General features: G+C 46.4%; 1 protein-coding gene across 4 annotated transcripts in view; it reads right to left on the bottom strand.

The window, feature by feature from the left end:
- LOC148861622 (CHY-type/CTCHY-type/RING-type Zinc finger protein) overlaps positions 1-462 on the bottom strand; it is a 33288-nt gene extending 32826 nt beyond the window's left edge. For 3 of the 4 annotated variants that reach the window (XR_016112441.1, XR_016112440.1, XR_016112442.1), the window contains exon 1: positions 86-260. Coding sequence is in view for 1 of the 4 variants with exons in the window: in XM_088982742.1 (XP_088838868.1) it covers positions 86-135 (50 nt within the window). In the remaining 3 variants the exon portion in view is untranslated. Of the gene's footprint in view, positions 1-85 lie in introns of all 4 variants that reach the window. The other variant, XM_088982742.1, reaches the window with a different exon arrangement.
- Positions 463-22869: the final 22407 nt, after the last annotated feature.

The following is a 22869-nucleotide window of genomic DNA, read 5'->3' as shown; positions in this document are numbered from 1 at the left end:
TCAGAAAAAATAAAGTGAGAAACCAGGAGATCACCCATTATTAAGAAATCAAAAGGAAACAAGGAAAAGAAAAAAGAAAACATACCCATATCCCATCTTCCCGAAATCCAGGCGTTGATTGGCAAAGTCTTCCATTGAAATTGATAGAACAAAAATATTGAGGCAGAGGAAGTGAAGGAGCCAATAATGCCTGATTGGGAAGGATGGGTCGTGAAAGAGGAGAAGAAGGAAAGAAGAGAAGAGACGCGACGCAAGGTTATGATATTATGCAAAACCATCTACGTCCACCTTTATAGGCAGATATTTTTTAGGGTAATCTACTAAGATACCCCTTTAATTAGTGTATTTCTAAAAGACCTCCTATGATTTTCGACTACTGGATCACCTTCCGTCATGAGCCGTGTATTTTTCTGTTACCAAACCCAATAAGTCAATTCAGTTTGATTACCTCGATTTTGGTTCAGTTTGGTTTGAGAATGAAATCATATGAACCGAATCGAAAATCGAATTAATCAAAATATATATTAATTATAAATATTAAAATGAATATAAAATGTGTATTTTAAATATAAGTATTGATATATTTTCATAATATTTATATTTTACCTAACCAAATTAACTAATATAAGTGTTAGGTTCTATAAAACACTAATCCCCCCCTCCCTCAAGTTGGTGGTAGTGGGAATCGAATACACATCTACTTGCGAATGAACCAACTAATATACCAACTGAGTTGTAATAATTATTTTTCGGTTAAAATTATCATGGCCTTCACCTTAATTTGTAACTATTTTTTAAAACTAAATTTCATTAATATATTAATATATATATTATACAATATATAAAATATATTTATATTTTAATATATAATATAATACATTATATTATAGATATTAATTATGCATTTTATATTAATACATTCATATGCATATATATGTATATGTATTTAAGTTTATTCGGTTAATCAAATTTCTATGGGAGATGTTTTCAATACATAGCAGTGATGTGTTTGTGGGGCACATTTGTAGAAATGGCAATTTGACCCGAAAGCATAAGGTCCTACCCTGGTTAGGGCAGGCTTTTTGACTACTAACTGGGGCAGGTTTTAGGGAAACCCAAAACTCTAGGGACTGGGGGATGGGAGAAGGATGGTATTTGTCCACCCACCCCATCCCCATGTAAATGCACCATGGCCTTCACCTTTGATGATCTTAGGTTTCAAGTAGTCATGTGTCCGAACAAATCACATTGGCACTTGCATTGAGCTTTGGCAAATGGCCTGAGAATGGCATTACCCTAAGAGGGCAATTTGACTACCATTTTGGTAGGGACTAGAGTAGGGTTATAAATGGATCAGATATACTTGCTTCCACATTTGCATCCAATTATGAAACCTGTAAACTTATTGTTGCATATGATTATCATGTCGGATTTTTTATCAAACTCAATTTTACCCTGCAACCATCTTATTGTGTTTAAAATGATTACGAGATTAAAAAAATTAATTATTTTAAATTTATATATAATATGTATATAAATATAAAATATTAAAATTGCCAACTATAAATTTTATAATTATATTATATATATATACAAAATAATATTTTTTTACTGAACTCAAATTTTAATCGAAAGATGATGCATCCAATCTAATGATTAATTATATATATAAGTTTTAACATCCAAATCTAAGATAATCGAATTTAAAACTAACTCATATACCGAATTTTCACAATGCCCTAGGCCGGATAAATAACATATTACTGAGAATGGTAAAATTACCACATTTGTGATGATCATAACTGAGGCGGTGGAGATCGTTGAGGCTGGTACAAATGGTAGTGACCGTCAGGACGACAGCTATGTTACGTCGGCGGATGTCTTTCGTTGCGCTTCTTATCAACATATTTCTTTGCCTTGAATGAGGCAGAGCGAGGCTGCCATTCGAATTTGGAAGCAAACTCTGAAACTCAACAGTCAACACCCTAACCCTAAGGCTCAGTTTAAAAAGAGTATAAATATAAAATTGTAAAACGCAAATACTTATAAATTAATATAAAATACAAAGTTTTATATTATACAATACAAAATATTTGTATTTATATTATTTTCAAAATAAGCCTAAAAAATGCGATTGAAGGGGGAGAAGATTTTTTTATTAATTTGGTAAAGGACGTTAAGGCTAACAATGTAATCTTACACTTCTGTTTAAATCAAGAACAAGTAAAGCGGTTGTAAAGTACAGGGGTGTTTTAATAGTTTGTAAACTAGTGGGGCAGGTTTTAATAATACTATAAAAACGTAGGATTGTCTTAGTAAATTAAAAAGGACAAACAACTAATATTTAAGAATGAAAGAGGAGCCACAGATTTGTTGGAATCCCGGACAAAAGGGTGGGCGCCGTGAACCTCTTTTTTTCCAGATGGGGTGGGGGGTGGGGGTGGGTATTGATATAATGTAAACCCTTACCCCTTGAAAGGATATGTTCACAGAACATACAAAATAAAAATAACTGAAGTAGCTTTGGCTGTAGTGGCTCAGGCGAATTTGGCACGTTTTTTTTGCATGGTTTTTCAATTATTTACAAGTCGGGCAAACCGATTTTTTGTCTATTTTCATTTGGTTCACGGAAGATTTAGCCATCAAAAGCCGAAGCGCTAAAAAGACACAAAAAACCTATTTTGGACTGATTTAGTAAAGCTTCAAATGAAGCTTTTTGTGTCTTGTGCGTTTTATTCTCACATGGAAAGATGTACATCTGCCAAACTAGCTTCATTATGCTCAAATCATCATGCAAAAGCTTAATGAGTCTTTTGATTATCAAAACTACTAGAAGATCTTTCCAAAAAAACTTGTCAAACAGGTCAGAAAGGAGGAGAAAGTGACTCAATTGCTCGAGAGAGCAGAGTTGTTGATGTTCAAAGTTTCTTCGCCCACAAAAAACCTAAATCAACCCAATCAGTAAATCTCGGTTCTTTTAAACATCTATTTACGGCTCATCCCTCCTCAAGAGCGAGAGCTATGCTGCTATCGGGTCAGCCTCTTAATGTATTTGGTGCGATTCAAAGGATTAAGAATCTGTGGACGAAGGCCAAGGATTATGAGGTAAAGAGAGACTACAAGGAGATGTTTTGTTGATTGCTTTTCAAAGGGAAAAGGATGTAGAGAAGAGAGCAGTCGAGTCGAGACTTGAGGATACGAGCCTTGGTTGATAAAGGACTACCACCTACTACTCCAAAAGTGGTTCTAACTTCCGAGGAGCGGATCCAGCAGCACTAGTTTTCAAAGAAATGACCATTTGTATTCGTATCTTGAATCTATCGGTGGAAATATGAACCGAGCATATTCAGAAAACTTGGTTACCCAAGCAGGTGTTACTACCCCGTTGAGCAAAGCAGAAGAGAAAAATAAGCACAAGTCAAATGGGGACCCTTCTATAGAATCAAAGTTAAGATAAAAGGTGTGAAAGCTGAAATCAATTTGGAATACCAACCTATGAAAAGTTGTCAGTCTTCTGCTACAACTATGGTCGGATCAGACATGGGGAAATACTTGCAAGTATGAAGTTAAAAAGGACCCAATGGAAGAAATAATAGCGAAACTTGCGAAACAGGAAATGGATGACAGTAATGGAGAAGGTGATTACGAACCTTGGCTACGAGCTAGAGATGATGTTATTGCTAAGCAATGGAAATACCTAAACAACAAGCAGAGGAAAAACATGGAAACAAGTACCACCGAGCTAAAGAAAAGCGATGCCTCTCTAGAAAGCTAATGACAGAGTGTAGCTGTAGCAGAGACTAATCAAGTGGTGAGATCCCGAACTTCGCGCAGAGATCGGATGACAACTCTTTCAAAGAAGTCACTAAAAGTGGTGATCAACCTCCACTTGGGGCGGAGCTAGGATTTTTTATTGAGGGGGGGCAAAGCATAATAAACATGGATAGGGGGCCAAAAGACAAGAAACATGGGTAAAAGGGGCAAAATATATGTGGGATTTAAATAGTTATTATGAGGATTTTCAAAGTATAAGGGGGCCATGGCTCCCCTCTCCCACTCCTGGCTCCGCCCCTGACCTCCAGACTACCCGAATAGAGTGAGATTTGGGGATAGCGAAGGAAGCAGATGTTACAGAGTTAAACGTTTCTGATGATGGAAGATTTGGCCCGACCTCACAGTTACGCAACACGTGGCAAAGGCAACAATTCGGCACAAAAGCACGCCTAAGGCGCGAGCACCAAGGGGAGAAACCAGCGGTCTGAACTCCCTACTAGGGGCTCGAACTCACCCTTGGCCCCAAACCAGACAGTAATCCGAACTGGCTTGCATGTAACAGTTCGGGACATTTCGCCGAACTGGCCTGCCTTGTAACAGTTCGGGATATACCTCGCCGAACTGGCCTGCTTTATAACAGTTCGGGATACACCTCGCCGAACTGACCTGCCCTATAGCAATACAGGACATACCTCCAAACTCAAGACTTCGCCTCGCTCACCACTCCACCACATCGCCCTCAGGGCACCAGAACCAAACAAACCGTACTATGCCTGACATCGAGGAATTCCGTACCCAAGGGCGGCGCACCTGACTGACTTGGGATCTGACGCTTAACGGCCGCACTCCAAACGGCCACCTGCCACCGCCTCCTGACACCGCCATCTCCAGTTAGAGAGACAGTTCCGACAAAAGGCAGTGACGGTTCTGTCCCAGTAGAAAGGACGACACCCGAACTAACAGATGCAAGGGTAATCATACCCGACCTGACAAGAGCTTCGGAGCGAGTGCGCGAAGTGATTATAAAAGGCCCCCTACCCCCAACAACAAGGTATGTGAACTTTGCGCCATCTGGTCTATACTTTGCCTTTGAGAGATTACTAACTTGAGCTTCGGAGTTATCTCACCGGGTTCCCCCCGGAGTTCCCTCACCTTTCCCGTTTCAGGCTCCCCGTCGCTCCAGCTCAGAGGCAAAATCGTTGACAGCTAAGACCGACCGGACTGCGCTCCATCAATTGGCGCCGTCTGTGGGAAAACGCTACAAAAAGCTAAGTTCTCATCCTACAAAAGCTAAGTTCTCATCTTACCAAAGCTAAGTCCTCACTTTTTAGAAATTGAAACTATCGCTTTATAGTTTACATTTTTTGTGAACTCAGAGACTATGCAGGGAGCTAACGGACTAAGCAGCTCTACCAACCTTACTTTCAATTCACATAATGCCACATCAGTCCTCTTCGCAAGGTCCCCCCTACAAAGATGAGCTCTTTGTGGCTTCCGCGGGAGTTGGCGGCCAACTGACTACATAGACGCCCTTACCGGTCGAGCCTTCCGAGACTCCCATGTGAGCTGGCAACCTAAAGTTAGTAGTGCTGCCCCCGAAGGTCGAGCCCCTAGTAGCTTCTTGTAGGAGTAGGTGACTGGCATTACGAACCTGATGCAGGCCAAGCCTACGGGCCACATTACTACTTAAGACCCGGTCGCCTCTCCGGCACGGGCAAAGTCAGAAAAGAGTAGACCACTAGTCACTCCAAAGCCTACGGGCCACATTACTACTTAAAGACCCGGTCGCCTCTCCGGCACGGGCAAAGTCATAAAAGAGTAGACAACTAGTCACTCCAAAGCCTACGGGCTAAATTACTACTTAAGACCCGGTCGCCTCTCCGGCATGGGCAAAGTTAGAAAAGAGTAGACTACTAGTCACTCCCAAAGCCTACAGGCCACATTACTACTAAAGACCCGGTCGCCTCTGCAGCACGGGCAAAAGTCAAAGAAGAGTAGACTACGAGTCGCTCCCAAAGCCTACGGGCCACACTAGTAATTAGATCAGCACTTACTAGCTCATCGACTTACGGGCCAAAAGAAATCTACTCCCTTCGCTGAGTTACTATCAGCTCGGGAGTGGGGGGCTATTGATGAGGGCAGATTTGTCCCTCCAGTGAAATTGTGACACGTGGCACCTCGTGACAACTAGGTAAACACCCAGCCAACAAACTTACGAAGTTGGTGACCCACCCGGGCACCAGTCTGGCCGGCCTGGCGTGACCTACGCGCGGCCCGCACGAACTGCGTGCGGCCTGATGCGCGACCCGCGCGAACTACGCACGGCCTGCGCGAACTGGCCGACCTTGACCGACCTAGCACATGATCCGGCCAAGCCGCCCATTAGGCGCCCACCAACAAACCTAGCCTAGACACTGACCTGTCGACTGACACAGGCGCCAACCTGACGACCTGGCCTAGACACTGACCCGCCGACTGACACAGGCGCCAACCTAACGACCTAGCCCAGACACCGACCCGCCGACTGACGCGGGCGCCCCCTGACAACCCGGTCTAGGCGCCGACCTGGCAGCGCCAACCTGACGACCTTGAGGAGTTCACCACCGTACCCCGGTTCTAACAGGATGCGACGAGTCTTACCGTTTGGAGGCTTTTCACCCACCTAACCCGCGAGGACTCCGGTATCTAAAGACCTCACCCCCCAAAGGGGAGGAGGATGTAAAAAAGGAAGTAACCCCTGCTCTCTAGCTCTCTCATATTATCTTCAAAGCTCTCTACAATAAGAGTGCTAACTTAAGCGTCGGAGAGCCTCTGCTGGGAAAATACCCCCGGGACCTCTGATTCAGTTCTTGCAGGTCCCACAAATCCCGCCACCTACAAAAAGGAGGAAAAGATGGAGTTCTCGCAAATCCCTCAGCTCCTGCCACCTACAAAGAGGAGGAAAAGATGGAGTTCTCGCAGGTCCCTCAGCTCCCGCCACCTACAAAGAGGAGGAAAAGATGGAGTTCTCGCAGGTCCCTCAGCTCCCACTACCTACAAACGAAAGAAGACCACCTCATGCTGAGGGCAGTCGGATTGCCGCAGCAGGGAGCTCCACCATTCTCTAAGTCACCGGCCGCCTAGTAGGGAGTTCGCCACCAGGTAGCTCTCTGCCAGGCAGTTCGCCACCGAGCAGCTCGCCACCAAGCAATTCGCTACTGGGCAGTTCGCCACCAGGCAGTTCGCCACCGAGCAGTTCACCACCGGACAGTTCGCCACTGAGCAGTTCACCACCGGGCAGTTTGCCACCAGGCAGTTCGCCACTGAGCAGTTCGCCACCGGGCAGTTCGCCACCAGGTAGTTCACCACTAGGCAGTTCACCACCGAGCAACTCGCCACCGGGCAGTTCACCACCAGGCAGTTCACCACCAGGGAGCTCGCCACCAGGCAGTTCGCCACCACAGTTCGCCACCAGGTAGTTCGCCCCTAGGCAGTTCTCCACCAAGTATCTCATCACTAAGGCACGCCACCACCGGGTCAAATGACGAGGTACTCAGCCAAAAAATTTTACATCACAAAACATTGGTACGTGGCCGAAAACGGTTACATCAATTGGCGCCGTCTGTGGGAACGCTTCTAAAAGCCTCCCTCTAAATCTCTCTTACCTACCCTTCTTTCAAAAAACTCCAACACCCATGGCCTCCTCCAACAGTGTCGGACGTGGAACAGAAACAACCACTACCGGAGAGCAACTCCATGTTCCAGCGGTGTGCATTGGAAAGTTCACCATCCCCCTTTCAGTGGATGGGATCCCCAGTTTGAATGTGCCACAGGCAATGGCGCCTCTGAACACTCCTTCGTTGAACATCCCTCTTCCACTCCCCATTGAAACGAACTTCGTGGAACCAATTGTTGTCCCACTGGCAACCTGCCAGAACCAGCTGGATGATCTAATGCAATGTATGCGGGAAATGCAGGCCCAAATGCAACAATTCCAGTAGCACCAACTCCAGCAACACTAGGTATTGCACCACCTCTCCCAACACCATTATCAGCAACAGTTCCCTCAGCTACCCTTAAACCAGCCACTACTCCCCCTCGGCACCCTGTTTCAAAGCCGGTCAAGGCCTCCCCTCAAGGTGGACGACCTCACCAAGGAGAAGCTTCCCAACCCCATAACCCCCCTAATAGTCAAGCCTCATCCCTGGGCCAAAAGCAAAGAAAGATCACCCCCGCCTCGCAGCTCGCGGGTGGGTCAAGAACCTCGCCCACAAAGTCACCTCAGCACTCCAAGCCCGAGTTCCCACTCACGGAGAACTGATTTAGCTCCCTAGCAATAGGCCAGCATTCCGGGCCCATCGAGCTCGGCAACACGGAGGCCAGCAGCGCCAGCACCAGGCCCACTCAAAGAAGGCATCGGCGAAGTCGCCGAACTGCTACCCGTGTGCTACCCGAGCTCAGAGGCAAGGAAGAAACGAGCTCAGGCGAGGTAAAAACCGTCCCCATTCTCTCAGTTCCTTCCCCCCTTTCAGCAGAACTTCTGGTAGTCCCCTTGTCTAGAGATTTCAAACTCCCATCTCTGGACAAGTATGATGGGTCCTTTGACCCCAACGACCACGTCGACGCATTCCAGTCACAAATGCACCTCGCTAGGGCCAGCGAGTCGTGTATGTGCGTGGCCTTCACCACCACCTTCAGAGGGGTGATCCGCACCTGTTACCGGAACCTAGATTCGGGTCAATAAGAAGCTGGGTCCAATTCATGCAGATCTTCACTGCACACTTTGTTACCAGCAAGAGGTGTCCCAAAACTGAGGAAAGTATCTTCGGGGTAATCCAAAGAGAGGGAGAACCCATCCGGAGCTACATCAAGTGGTTCAATGAAGCATGCTTGCAGATCCCTCGGTTAGACCCCACGGTACAGCTCGCCACAGCCAAAAGAGGGGTGATGCACAAAGAATTCAAATGGCACATGGTGGCCAGCCAGCCAACAACCGTAGCCGACTTCCTCAAGCTTGCGGACAAGTTTATGAGAACAGAGGAAGAGATCAACCAGAGAGCCGAAGGCGGGGTTGAAAAAAGAAAAAGAGAAGGCGAGCCCTCCAACCCCGGCGACAGAAGAAGCCAGAACCGAGAGGCAAAGCCAAGCCAGTCATCCCGAGCTCCCCTAGCAGTTCAGACGGATTACACGCCGTTGAACACAAGGCGGACCGAGATCTTGATGACGATCAAGGACGCCCCTACATAAAATGGCCACCTCACCTAAAGAGCAACCCAAACGAAAGAAACAAAAATCTATACTGTAATTTTCATAAAGATCACGGTCATAGCTCCGAGCAATGTAATAATCTCCACGACGAGATAGAGGGACTCATCCGTCGCGGGTACTTGAGAAATTTTGTACATTATGACAATAGTAATAAAGCAGGTCGGCAAGGGGAACACGGGAAGGATGTCCCCGAGTCGAGCAGCAGATCGGCCGAAGCCTTGCAGCGACCTCCCCCAGAAGAGAGGCCAATCCGGGGAACCATCCACGTGATAGTAGGCGGTTTGGTGGTGGCAGGATGCACTTCGGCAGCAGCACGGATGTCAGTTCACGAAGCAGCCCGAGAGGAGCAGAACCCTCCCAAGAGGCCGACGATAGAAGAACCGATCTTTTTTACAAAAGACGACGCGCGAGGTGTTCACTACCCCCACGACGACGCGCTCGTCATAAAGCTAAGGATCAGCGACTTCGAAGTCCGGCGCGTACTGGTGGACTCAGGCAGTTCGACGGACATCCTATTCAAATTGGCGTTCGACCAATTACAGTTGCAAAAAAGCGAGTTGAAACCCGCACACACTTCTCTTGTGGGCTTCAGCGGAGAGGAAGTCAGGCCCTGGGGAAGACAACAGTACCTGTGGAAGTCGGCACATGGCCGTGCGCGGTAACGCTCAACCACGATTTCCTGGTGGTCGCGACCTGCTCCCCATACAACGCCATAATAGGGCGACCAATTACGCATATTTTGTGTGCAGTGGTCTCCACCTATTATCTGGCAATGAAGTTCCCAACAGACTTCGGTGTGGGGGTAGCGCGGGGCGACCAACTTGAGTCCCGCAAATGCTATGTTGTCGCCCTAAAGGGAAAAACCAAGGCGGCCGATGACCTCGAACTGGAGCAGCCTGCGGAGCAAGGCGATGATCGAGCTTCACCCACTGAGGAAACAATCACAGTCCCAACCTCGGCTACAGATCCGACGCGAACACTACAGATCGGTGCTTCCGTCAAGGAGCCTTTGCGAATTGAACTGGTGAGTTTCTTACTTCAAAATTTAGATATTTTTGCATGGTCCGCGGCAGATATGCCCGGTATTGACCCTGACCTTATAACTCACAAACTTAACACTGACCCTGTAGTCAGACCCATTAGACAGAAGAAACGCAACTTAGCCCCGGAGTGCTGGAGGGCGGTTGACGAAGAAGTCGAAAAGCTCATCACAGCGGACTTCATAAGGGAAGTTCATTACCCGAGATGGGTAGCCAACCCAGTGCTGGTGAAAAAAGTGAACGGCAAGTGACGCATGTGCGTCGACTAAACCGACCTGAATTGAGCTTGCCCAAAAGACTGCTTACCCTGCCCCGAATTGACCGCCTAGTGGACGCGACCTCGGGACATGAGCTGTTAAGCTTTATGGACACCTACTTAGGCTACAACCAGATCAAGATGGACCAGTCCGACGAGGAAAAAACCAGCTTCATAACCGAGTTCGGCTTGTACTGTTACAAGGTCATGCCCTTTGGACTAAAGAATGCTGGTGCGACCTTCCAAACACTTGTAAATAAACTTTTTCGGCCCTTAATTGGCATGAAAATCGAATGTTATGTAGACGACATGGTCGTCAAAACACGGTTCTCGCAGGAATTAATAAAAGACTTGGATTCTGTCTTCCAAATTCTGCGTCAGTATAGAATGAGACTAAACCCAAACAAGTGTGTCTTCGGTGTCACCTCAGGTAAGTTTCTAGGGTACATTGTCAATCGGCACGATATTGAGGCCAACCTATACAAAGTAAAGGCCATCCTTGATATGAGACCACCCCAGAAAGAAAAAGAAGTTCAAATGCTAAACGGCCGCATAGCCGCTTTGAGCCACTTCACGTCCAAATCGGCAGACCGCTGCCTGCTTTTCCTTAAGGCATTCAAAGGCAAAGGGTTCGAATGGACCCGAGATTTCCAGCTCGCGTTCGACGAGCTAAAAACCTACCTCACCACTGTACCAACCTTAGCCAAACCCGAAGAGGGCGAGGTCTTAGAACTATACCTCTCGGTGAGCGACGAGGTGGTCAGTTCGGTACTAGTAAAGGAAGTAGATCGGGTCCAGCGGCCCGTCTATTACGTTAGTAAAATTCTACAGGGAGCAGAGACGAGATACCCGCAGATAGAAAAGATAGTGTACGCACTGGTGATTTCAGCTTGAAAACTCAGCCCGTACTTCCAAGCTCACACCGTTGTCGTCTTAACCAACAAACCCCTAAGACAAGTCTTGCTGAAGCCCAAGGTCTCCGGTCGGCTTACGAAGTGGGCCATCGAACTCAGCGAGTACGATCTCCAGTACAAACCACGGACCACAATTAAAGCCCAAGCTCTGACAGATTTTATCGCCGAATGCACTTTCAGCCTTGAAGCCCCTCAACAGGTTGAGCCCGAGGTCTCCAATTCAAGCGAACCCGGTGCTCCCAAGCCAATAGAGTCTGAACCCCGTGAAGTAGCAACCAGTGTGACAACTCTCCTGGTCAGGCGAAACGCAAACTGGGATGAGGAGCCCTGGATCCTTCACGTAGATGGTTCCTCGAATCAGCAAGGCAATGGGGCTGGAATAGTCTTATGCGGCCCGGGCGGCACAAAATTGGAATATGCACTATGCTTTGAGTTCGCGGCATCTAACAATGAGGCAGAATACGAAGCGCTGATAGCTGGGCTGAACCTAGCGCAAAAGGTAAAAGCAAAGCACTTGGTCATCTGCAACGATTCCCAGCTCGTGGTCAACCAAGTTACGGGCGAGTATGAAGCACGCGAGCTCTCCATGATCGCATACTTGGCGAAGTTAAAAGAGGCCATGCTCAGCTTCCAGTCACACTTCATCAGACAAATCCCGAGGTTAGAGAACACTGAGGCCGACGCTCTGTCTCGGTTAGCCAGCACAAGTCACAACAACATGAGAACCGTGTACATAGAGGACTTACCTCGGCCTAGTATTCTCGGTGGGGCAGAGGAGGTCGCTCCCGTCCTCAAAGCAGAGCCGAGCTGGATCGACCCACTCGCGAGCTTCTTGCGAGACGGAACCTTCCCTACAGACCACAATGTAGCCAAGAGGGTGCAGTGTCAGACAGCCAAATACATCATAATTGACGAACGGTTGTACCGACGGTCCTACACGCTCCCCTACTTGCGTTGCCTGCGACCTAGCGAAGCCGAGTTCATACTCCGCGACACCCATGAAGGTCTGTGCAGCGGACACCTGGGGGGCAGAGCACTCACCCAAAAAGCACTTCGATAAGGATACTAATGGCCAACGATGAAGGCAGAAGCAGTCGAGCTCGTTTGAAAATGAGACAAGTGCTAGAAGCATGCCAATATCCACCATCAGCCTGCTTCCGACCTCAAATACCTTGCCAGCCCGTGGCCCTTTGCACAATGGGGCATCGACCTCCTGGGGCCATTCTCGCCAGCAACAGGTGGGAGAAAATTCCTTGTTGTGGTAGTAGATTACTTCACAAAGTGGATAGAAGCCGAACCTCTGGCAATAGTTACGGCCCGAAACATACAGAACTTCTTTTGAAAAAACATAGTATGTCGCTTCGGGTTACCTCGGGTACTAATCTCTAACAACGACAAGTAGTTCAAGGATATCAAGTTCCAAGAGTGGTGCCAAAACATGGGGATTCAGCAGAACTCACATCAGTCGCGCACCCGTAGGCAAACGGTCAGATAGAAGTAATGAATAGAGCCATCCTGCGCGGACTGAAAGCACGTCTTGATCGAGCAAAGGGATTGTGGGTGAAAGAGCTACCAAGTGTTTTATGGGCTCACCGAACTACAGAAAAAAACCGCCACGGGAGAAACCCCCTTCAACCTCACCTACGACACTGAAGCAGTAATCCCGACGGAAATCGAAGTACCAACATTACGACTAGAAACATATGATGATCAGACAAATGGAGATGAGTTACGTACCAACCTTGACCAACTTGACAAGGTAAGGGACCTCGCACACATCCGGAGAGCGGCCTACTAGCAGCAGGTAGCTCGCTACTACAACGCCAGAGTAAAGCAGCGAAGCTTCCGGGTCGACGACCTGGTCCTTCGTAAGATTATGGTGCCCGAACCCGGTGTGGGCAAACTTGGTCCAAATTAGGAAGGGCCCTATAAAGTAAAGAGAGCGCTCGGGGGGGCATACGAGCTGGAAACCTTAGAAGGCAAATAAGTACCCCGAGCATGGAACATTGTTAACTTAAGGCGATACAACCTATAAACCGCCAAGCGAAGTGGACGAAATCGCTACCAGGGCCTTAGGGCCAAGATGTAGAGCCAAGAGGAACCTCGGTGTAAGAAAGCAAAGAAAAGTCAGGCATATTATCAGCTCGGCAAAAAATCAGTTCGCTGCAAGAGCCCTAGGGCCGAAACAGGTCGTGTGAGTACAAGAAACCGGACAACAAACTGACATATTATCAGTTCGACAAAAAATCAGTTCGGGAAAAAGAACACTTTAACCAAAAAGATTGTTTATTCCGTTGCAAGAAAAAAGAGAGTACATTGGCCATCAGAAGGCACTTCAAAAAAAAAATTTACATGCCCGGAGCTACTTCTTCCCCATCAAAAGGCACTTCAACAACACCCGAAGGCCCTGCCTCTCCTTCAGAATCTGGCTCGCCATCGGCAGCATTGGTCATCTCCTGAGTTATACGCAAAGTGGATATGGCACTAACGTTGAGGTCAGGGTACGTGTTCCAGATCATCAACCGGCTCAGCTTGAATCCCCTTCTGAAAGAATCCACCATCAGGTCGTCAAAACGTGGAGAGGCAATATAGTCTTCAACGGCCTTCTTTTTGGCGTCTTCAATACCTTGGGAAAAAATATGTGTTTTCTCCCTAATGTCCTCCTGAAGATATTCGACTTGATGCTACAGGTCCAACCTCAAGTCCGCCATGTGCTTGAAGACTACCCCCATGGCCTCGACATCCCAATGAGACATCGCCTGCCTGGCCATGGCGACGCGAGCAGCCTCTTCGGCAGCATAAGCGGCCGCTTCAGCAGCTCGGGTATTCGCCTCGATGGCACGGAAAGCCTCTTCGGCAGCATGACCGGCTGCCTCAGTAGCTCGCGCCTGTCACGAGCTCCTCTCCACCTGGGCTGCTAAGGCGTGAATAGAAGAATTCACCTACCAAAAGAAAAAAAGTGAGCAACAACAGCAAGAAGGATAGAAAATGAAAAAGACAAACGAAATCCGACTTACCACCATAGCATGTGTTACGGCACGGCAGGCGACCTGATTCAAAGGAAGATCGGTCCACACCACGATCTCCTCGGGGAAAGTAGCCTCCCTACTCTTTTGAAGAGCATAGTTCGGCGTCAACACGGTCCTGAACTCCCCTTGAGCTCCCGAACCCGAGGGCCCAGCCCACGTATGAGCGGACCTAGAGTGAGCAGGAGCACTGGAGTAGGCGGGAGCACCCGTGTGAGTGGTCTCAGCATAAGCCGCCTCGGTCGCTTCATGCATCGGTGGAGTCACCTCGGGCTCCCTGGGCAGATCCTTCGGCGTGTGGCCTGGAACTTGAGCCTCCTCATCCGGGGGCAGCACGGTACGAGTTCGCTTGGCGACCCGCTTCCTCCTCTTCATGCCTTGGAACAGGCGCCCCCCACGAGTCCTCTCTACGTCCATCACACCTGCAGAAAAGAGTTCGACATCAGAAAAAATGAAGGAACAAAGCAAACAAGAAACCTCTGAGCTAGAAACCTACCCGAACTCAGGTCGACTGCAATAAGCTTGGCCTCCATTAAGTACTGATGGCACTTTAAACCTTGTTGTGCCCATTGCCAGAGGCCCTTCACCGTCTATTTATCGAGAGTGACATCAGAATCAGGAGCGGCCTCACCCCACCCGGTTTGAAAAGGCCACCCTTGTGCACTTCGCACCCCGAAGTAGTCCTGCTTCCACGCCGGGACCTTATTAGGAAGTTCGTGCAAAAGCTTAAAGCCAGGGCGAGGAGACAGGTAATACGCCCGTCTTCCGCCAAGAAGAGAACCTGCTTGTTTCTTGAGCATTAAGATAGAGGAGAATATCTCCAAATCTAAAGGGAAGTTCTGTTCACAAAAAAGGGAGATTGTCCCCACCAGGTTCCGAATAGAGTTCGGATGAAGCTGGCCAATGGTAACGCCGAAGTGGTTTATGACCTTGACGAGAAGTGAGTGCAAAGGCAGCCGCAGCCTCGCAGCGAGCTGCTCTCGAAAAATCATGATCTCATCAAGACCGTGTTCCCAAGGAAAACTACCCGAAGGAATGAAATAGGTATACCCCCAGGTAGGTTGTAAGAAGCAAGTAGAGATTGGAGCCCCTCGGGTGTCATGGTCGAAGGACCAAACCTGTCTAGCATTCGACCTCGGCGAGAGGTAGATGCCAAACTGCCCAAAGCGGCTCGGCCTACGGGTTCATAGTCATCCTCAAGTTCCACCTCAGGATCACTAAGGCAGTCGGGGGATACGACTCAGTTTGTAGAACCTACATCAATCCTATTTGAAGAATCGTCTGAGCTATCAAAGCTAGACATCGAGGAAAAGAGGTGGATTCAGGAAGGCACTCACCGGAAAGTTTTTGAAGGCTTTGGAGACTGGAACAAGCCAAAAACCTTGAAGGCTAAGTAACCAGACTAAACGCGAACTGAAAAGCCTGGACGCGAGCTGGAAAGTAAGATAAGAGCTCAAGAAGCAAACCGCAAAAGTGACAAATCAACTGGGGTCCCCAACTATTTATAGCTACAGTAACCAAGAACTGACAGTGCAGATCAAAGACAATCTGACAGCCCGCATTTGCGTTGACCGCACGTCCCCTGAGATCGAGACGTAATTGGTGCACGTCTTTCCAAAAAGAGCGAAACGTCAGTGCACGTCTTTTTGAAACCGACATCACGCTGGCGCATGCCTTTCTGAAACTGACAACACACCGCACACGTCTCTGCAACTGACAACAGCCAGTGCACGCTTCATCAAAACGGCAGTGGCGCGCTTTTTTCAAAATTAAAAGATCCGTTGTCACGTCCCAGCGGCGTGATTTTTTGAAATTTAAAATAAACTCACACTACCACATCCGTCAAATGTAGTAGGCACGTCTTCCGCCTTTTCGGACACTCCAGAAAACTGGAAGAACCCCGACAAAGCACCTCGCGCAGTCAAGATTCAAAGAACGGGACAAATCCACCTACCACCTCGCAAAACTCCCTGCGCCAGGGCAAGACACTTGGCGCGAGGAGTGGGAGGCAATTGATGAAGGAAGATTTGGCCCGACCTCACAGTTATGCAACACGTGGCAAAGGCAACAATTCGGCACAAAAGCATGCCTAAGGCGCGAGCACCAAGGGGAGAAACCAACGGTTCGAACTCATTACTAGGGGCCCGAACTCACCCTTGGCCCCAAACCAGACAGTAATCCGAACTGGCCTGCATGTAACAGTTTGGGATACACCTCACCAAACTAACCTGCCCTATAGCAATACAGGACATACCTCCAAACTCAAGACTTCTCCTCGCTCACCACTCCACCACATCGCCCTCAGGGCACCAGAACCAAACAAACCGTACTATGCCTGACACCGAGGAAGTCCGTACCCAAGGGCGGCGCACCTGACTGACTTGGGATCTGACGCTTGACGGCTGCACTCCAAACGGTCACCTGCCACCGTCTCCTGACACCGCCACCTCCAGTTAGAGAGACGGTTCCGACAAAAGGCAGTGACGGTTCTGTCCCAGTAGAAAGGACGACACCCGAACTGACAGATGCAAGGGTAATCATACCCGACTTGACAAGAGCTTTGGAGCGAGTGCGCAAAGTGATTATAAAAGGCCCCCTACCCCCAACAACAAGGTATGTGAACTTTGCGCCATCTGGTCTATACTTTGCCTTTGAGAGATTACTAACTTGAGCTTCGGAGTTATCTCACCGGGTTTCCCCCGGAGTTCCCTCATCTTTCCCGTTTCAGGCTCCCCGTCGCTCCAGCTCAGAGGCAAAATCGTTGATATCTAAGACCGACCAGATTGCGCTCCATCAGTTTCCAATCTGATGGTCAGAATTTGAGAGTAATAACTCTTTTGCCAGTGAAGATTTTCCGACAGTAGAGTGAATTTAAAGCAACTGGTAGAAAGGACAAATTGTAGCAAGTCAAGTGGTGTTCCACTCAAAATTTTCTATTTTTTATGAAACTTCCAGAAAAGAAATGAAAGAAGGACAGAATGTTACACAATAGGGCAATCTTTGAAGGTTGTATTACAAGGAAAATATAGAAAAAGTGGATAAGCCAGATTTTCCTCTCTACAAGAAAGGATAGGATGTTAAAGAGATGTCATAAGATTTGTCTTCTAATGAGAATGGTGGCGAACTAGTGGTAGTAGGGTCTGGCCAAAGCTATCAGATCCAGGGCAAGCAAATAGAGATGAGGGTATGGACCACTAGAAAATCCAAGTTCTTTTAAGTGGAAGCAACAATAATATAAGATTTTCAAAGGTTTCCATTGTGAATGAAGGCTCTATTTGATTTTACTTCAAAAAAGTACTTCTTTTAGGTGCTAGGACCACACATTAAGTGGTAAAAAAGTATTTGTGTGTTTGGTAAAAAAGTACTTATAGAAAAAGTGACATGAGACTATCTTTTTTTCAGCACTTCTTGGAGAAATGCATTTTCAAAACGTATGGGACTATTCAATACCTAAATAATTTATTTAATACCCATTTTGCCCCTTGTAGAGGGTTTTCTTCCCTCTTCTCCTATTTGAACATCACAAGCAAGTGGGTGGAGACTTCAGTTGCAAAGCCACCTCGACAATAACCCCATACCACAAAGTTGGAATTCTAGTAACTTGAGAATGCACTACTAGTAGACAATGCTGAGATGAATGAAAATCGAACTCCTTGTAATTCCCTTTTGAGTGGTGAAGTTACCTTTACACAAGAACATCCCATAAGTGTCCACAACCCTACATATACCAAGCAACATATACCATAACTTTGTCGAACACTAACGGCTGAGGACTAACACCCAGCTCGGGCTGGGCATGGCGGTAATGGAGTCCCTGCCACCTATGGCGAAGGACCAAAGGGAATCACCCCATGGAGTCTGGATTGCCTTGCAAGGCCGAGGACCCATGACAAACTTCCTGGCTTGTCCCCAAGGGAGTACAACTGACTGAAGACCACATTCGACCCATTAAGGAGTCACCAACCACCTCATAAGTGATCAAGCACTACTGAGCTCCCTGGTCACCATGAGAGCTTGAAAGTGCCTTGGCTTGCTCGGCTTAGGGGGAGCCTAAGCCATTAAGCCCTAGTCAAAGACCCCGGTCATCCAAAAATCAAGGCCATGCCTTAGATGAACGATTTAGAATAAAGAAAGGAAAGAGAAGGCAAATGTTTGAGCTAATATTGCAAAAAAGTACTTCATTCTATAAGGCATGGACTTTAACGATGGTCTTAGCTCTAGAGAATGTGAGTAGGATGCAAAGAAGGAAAGATAACAAGAAAGCTTGAAAAGGGAACTTTAAGGATGGACTGAAAGATGAGATTAGAACTCTGAAAGAATAATTGAAGCTCTAATATCTCTTTATATGTTTGTAAATCTCTTTGTCACATTAGGGACCCTCATATTTATAAGGAAAGGGGAGAGTCAGTTCTGTACGTACATTTCTCAAGAATTTAAGAAAGTAAGTTGGTCCATTACGGGTTCAGATCTTTAGGTTGCTAAAATGATGACACATTTCGAGCTATGATTCATGGAGCAGATTCACATTATTCCATGCTTACAGGCTCCTACCACATGTCACAATCGAGAGGACACGTTCGACAATTCGTAATTGTTGTTGCAGCCAATGGTTTCCCAAATTTTGCTTTTTGAGTTCAATTTGCAAACTCGGTTTTCATGCTCAACAAATATGTGGTTTGTTTATTTCTTTTGCCTTATTCTAAGTGTATGTGTCTATAGTTTTCTTTCAAAAGCTTATTCTTCCTTTAAACGGATATATGAATTCAGTTTGTAAGGCCTCAATCGGTAGTCTATGGTATTACTTAGGTTAGTCCCCTTATACATTCCATTACAAAATAAGAGAGTTTGTACAAGTTTTAAGGCTCGACATACTAAAACATAAGATGAGTAAAAAAAAGAGAGAACAAAAAGTTGAAAGATGATTTAAGACCACCCAATGAACTCGACAAGGATCATCGCACGACCGAAGGATCATCAACATTCTCCTAGGTGTTGTCTGTCTAGTTGGCCACCTATGTTCTCTCTCGTCCCTCCTTGGCCTACTCAAAAGGTACTTCTTAGTTTGAAGGACGAACTCGTCCATTGCATGAGTAACCTCTAGGAACAAGCATGTGACCCTCCTCTTGTAATGGGTGAATCCCATCTGGTAAGAGTCGGTGGCAAAACCATCCAGCTCAACCTTGTATTTATCGGATGCCTTGAACTCAACTACAACTTCCTGCTTTGCATGGTCTACCCAAGTATCGACCTCGTCCGCCAACATCTTGTATAAGTTGTCATTCCCCTTTACCTCATGGAGGTGACTCTTTAGCTTCCTTAGGTCCTTCTCCTTCGCCTTATCCAACTCAGCCTTCACTAACTCCCACTCGATCTTCATCTACTTAGCAAATCTGTAGAGGTTGCACGTGTAGTTGATCAGCTGGATCACTGTGCAAACAATCTGCAAAAGAATAGTAGAACCATTATACTGTGCTCTTGGAGTTAAAAAATAAGGCAAAATTCAGTGTGAAGACATACTATGACGACCTCATGGATGGTTGAGCTCTTGAGTGACCTGTTTGTGTAGCCTGAGGTCTCCTTCTAATCTCAAGGACCAGCATGGCTTGGGCGAGCTATTCGGCCACACATTTAACCTATAAAGCATCCCCCTCCCAACGAATGTTCCAATTTGGCTTATAGACCTTGTCATCCTCTTGGGCAAGGTTTTCCCTTTGAGACTCATCCTCAGAGTCACCGCTGATGGATACAAGGAGGAAGCACCTGCTTAGCATTTACTATGACCACCTTGTCTTCTATGGTCTTTGCTCTCTTAAAATGTTTTCTTTTGATAATTGATTGTTCTTTTCAAGTGTTAGGGGATCACCTCCTCATTTCAGAGTTGGGAGGAGGCATACTCGAGGTAGAAGCCACAACCCTTTTACTAGAAGCCATAGTCTGAAAGCACATTTAGGCCTCTTCATCAACATCCATCTCTATGTATGCACAACATGAAAAGGCGGTTAGCACTTAAGAAAATTGAAATAAAATGCATAATTTAAGAAAACTCTTATGGTTTGAGGACAAACCAACTAGGGGCAACATCAACCCACATCAAATTAATATGGCGGATGAGGTGTATTGCTTAATATGCACCCTCACTATCCACCTTAGGACCACCTTCACTTCCTTTTTCAACTTGGCTTCAGAGCCTTCACCTTGGTCTTTGGGGTGGCTAACATGATTTCTAAGGGCCACTCATCCTTGTGCTTCACAAAAAAGAACCCCTCCTTCCAATGCTTGACCAAGGAGGGGACCTTGACGAGCATCTTCGCATTCGGCTGAGCCAAAAAGTAATAGTAGCCTTACTAGTATTTTTTCATGTGTAGGAGATAGTTTAGGATGGGTAAGGTGATTGGGATGCCACGGATGGTACAAAAACAGAGAAGCCCAACTAGATACTTGAACAAGTTCAACATCAACTATATAGGCAGGACATAATGCCACCTCAATACGGACATCGGGCCATTGTCTAAAGGGAACCTTAGGCATGCTATTAGACTCTATTCGTATACGTAGAGCTCCCCGAGCTAAGGTGAGTCTACCCTCTCACCAATCCCGGGGCACCTCAACTCGAATTCAGGGGGGATGCTATATGCTTCCCTGATCCTTGGCATGTCACTCTCCACCAACTTACAAGAATCCGTGGCAAAGTGCTCCCTGAACCTCAAGGGGACTTCAGGCTCCTCATATAGGATATCTACCTCGTCCTTATTGGTCTCCTCCTTGACATTGGCCCCTCGAACTCAGTCAAAGTAGACTCCTCATTAGACCTCACACCCTCCTTGACCTCCGCCTCACTAGCATCAATCTTAAGGACGACAATCTCAATGGCTTTGTGTTGAGGTCTTGGCCCTTACTCGCTCCTAAATTGGAGGATAAAGATGATGAAGTAAAAGAATAGGACAAGGACAAGGGCATCTTATTTAAGAATTGAAGCATAGAAGCACAAGACGAGGATGAAAACCATCCAAACCCCCAAAGGCGCTTTTGCTTAAATGATAAAGCTAAATGGCTCGCCCCTTACCTTATATAGAGGCAGCCAACAAGAATACGAAATGACATTACCCGTGGACCACATGGCCAACAGTTTGAATTTCAAAATTCTCACAGGCATATCGATGCCATGGTCCTTAACCCGATTTGACCATGCCACAAATGATCCAACTAACCTTAACCCAAAGTTCCATAGATGACCAAAACAAGAGCCCCCCCCCCCCAATGCCAAGCACCCCTCTCCTCAATTTTGGAACTGAGGTATAGTGATAATAGGATTGTATCCCAACTCTATCAAATTGCCACATGCATGCTAACATGCTCTAGATTCACCCGATGTCCTCGGGCACATCAATAGTGCAAATCGCCATACATTGGAATCGATGGTCGCACTTGCCGTCAAAAACCCCAGATGGAAGCAAGGTATACAATGACTCTCATGCTACTAGTAGGCACCAACAGTGAGGAATATAGGATCACCCGAAGACCTTGGTTACAAGTCTCCTCACTCACTCCTAGGAGAAATGTGACAAAGTACACCACAACACCCAACTATTTAAAGGCATTCCCGTCGAGGTATATCTCTCTTCTTCAACCCCTCAACACTCTATCCCTCTTATTGTTCTCTTGCTCTATAGCCTTGCTTGACCAGAACCAACTCATCATTAATAGCTAAGTCTGACAGACTTCTTCATCTCCTACTAACTTGAGTGTCGAAGTGCCTTCCCCAAGGAACCTACTCGGAGCCTCTGACTATGTTTTTTCACAAGTCGCGTTCGGTGTATCACCTCGTCCTTATAGCATGGTCATCCTTGTTGAAAGGTTTTTATCTATTGCTCATCCACCTCAATTTGAATTGCATCAGGCATAATCAAATCTCATTCCCATTTTTAGTGGAATATTATTCCCCCATTTGAGGCACCATTCCCTCCCTTGGGAATGAAATCCAATTCTAACTTATTCCAATTCCTATGGCTCAGTTCGGAAAAAATACAAATGCAAATATGTACAATGCAAATACATACAAAATAATACAGAATTTAAGGTTTTGTACTCTACATATTTGCATTTGTACTCCTTCCAAACTAAGCCTATCTGAACCAAACAGATTATGGGAATAGATCATTTCGGTTCTGATTCCAAAGAATTTTGATTTCAATTCCGATTCTAACAGTAAACTCAAATGGAGCCTTAACATTTTTCTTTACAAGTAATCTAAGATTAGTCATTTTAAAGGTTGTTGTCATTTTGCTTTGATTAACCCTATAGGTACAATATCAACATTTTTCTATTTTAATTATTTTAATCAAAATTGTGTAAAGGTCAACAATGATATTTTAGAATTCCTTTAGAAAGCCAGTAATAAGTAAAAAGGATTACAAAATAAAAGGGGTGTTGTTTTAGTGATAGGCAAAAAAGAATAAGACTTAATAAATAGGTGAAACTATAGGGATATCTTACTAATAAATGACCCCTTTTTTCCTTATATTACATGATACATAGTGCCTTAGTGGGGATCAAGGGCTGGGGACAAGGCAAGAAAGAGGCCAAGAGCCTTCAGATGTGAGTTTGATCCCACG

This window comes from Nelumbo lutea, chromosome 4 (genome assembly GCF_056320005.1).
Source record: "Nelumbo lutea isolate HS-2025 chromosome 4, American lotus-T2T, whole genome shotgun sequence".
Lineage (NCBI taxonomy): Eukaryota > Viridiplantae > Streptophyta > Magnoliopsida > Proteales > Nelumbonaceae > Nelumbo > Nelumbo lutea.
The sequence above is the reverse complement of the archived record's forward strand: the minus strand, read 5'-3'. Positions and strand labels throughout refer to the sequence as shown.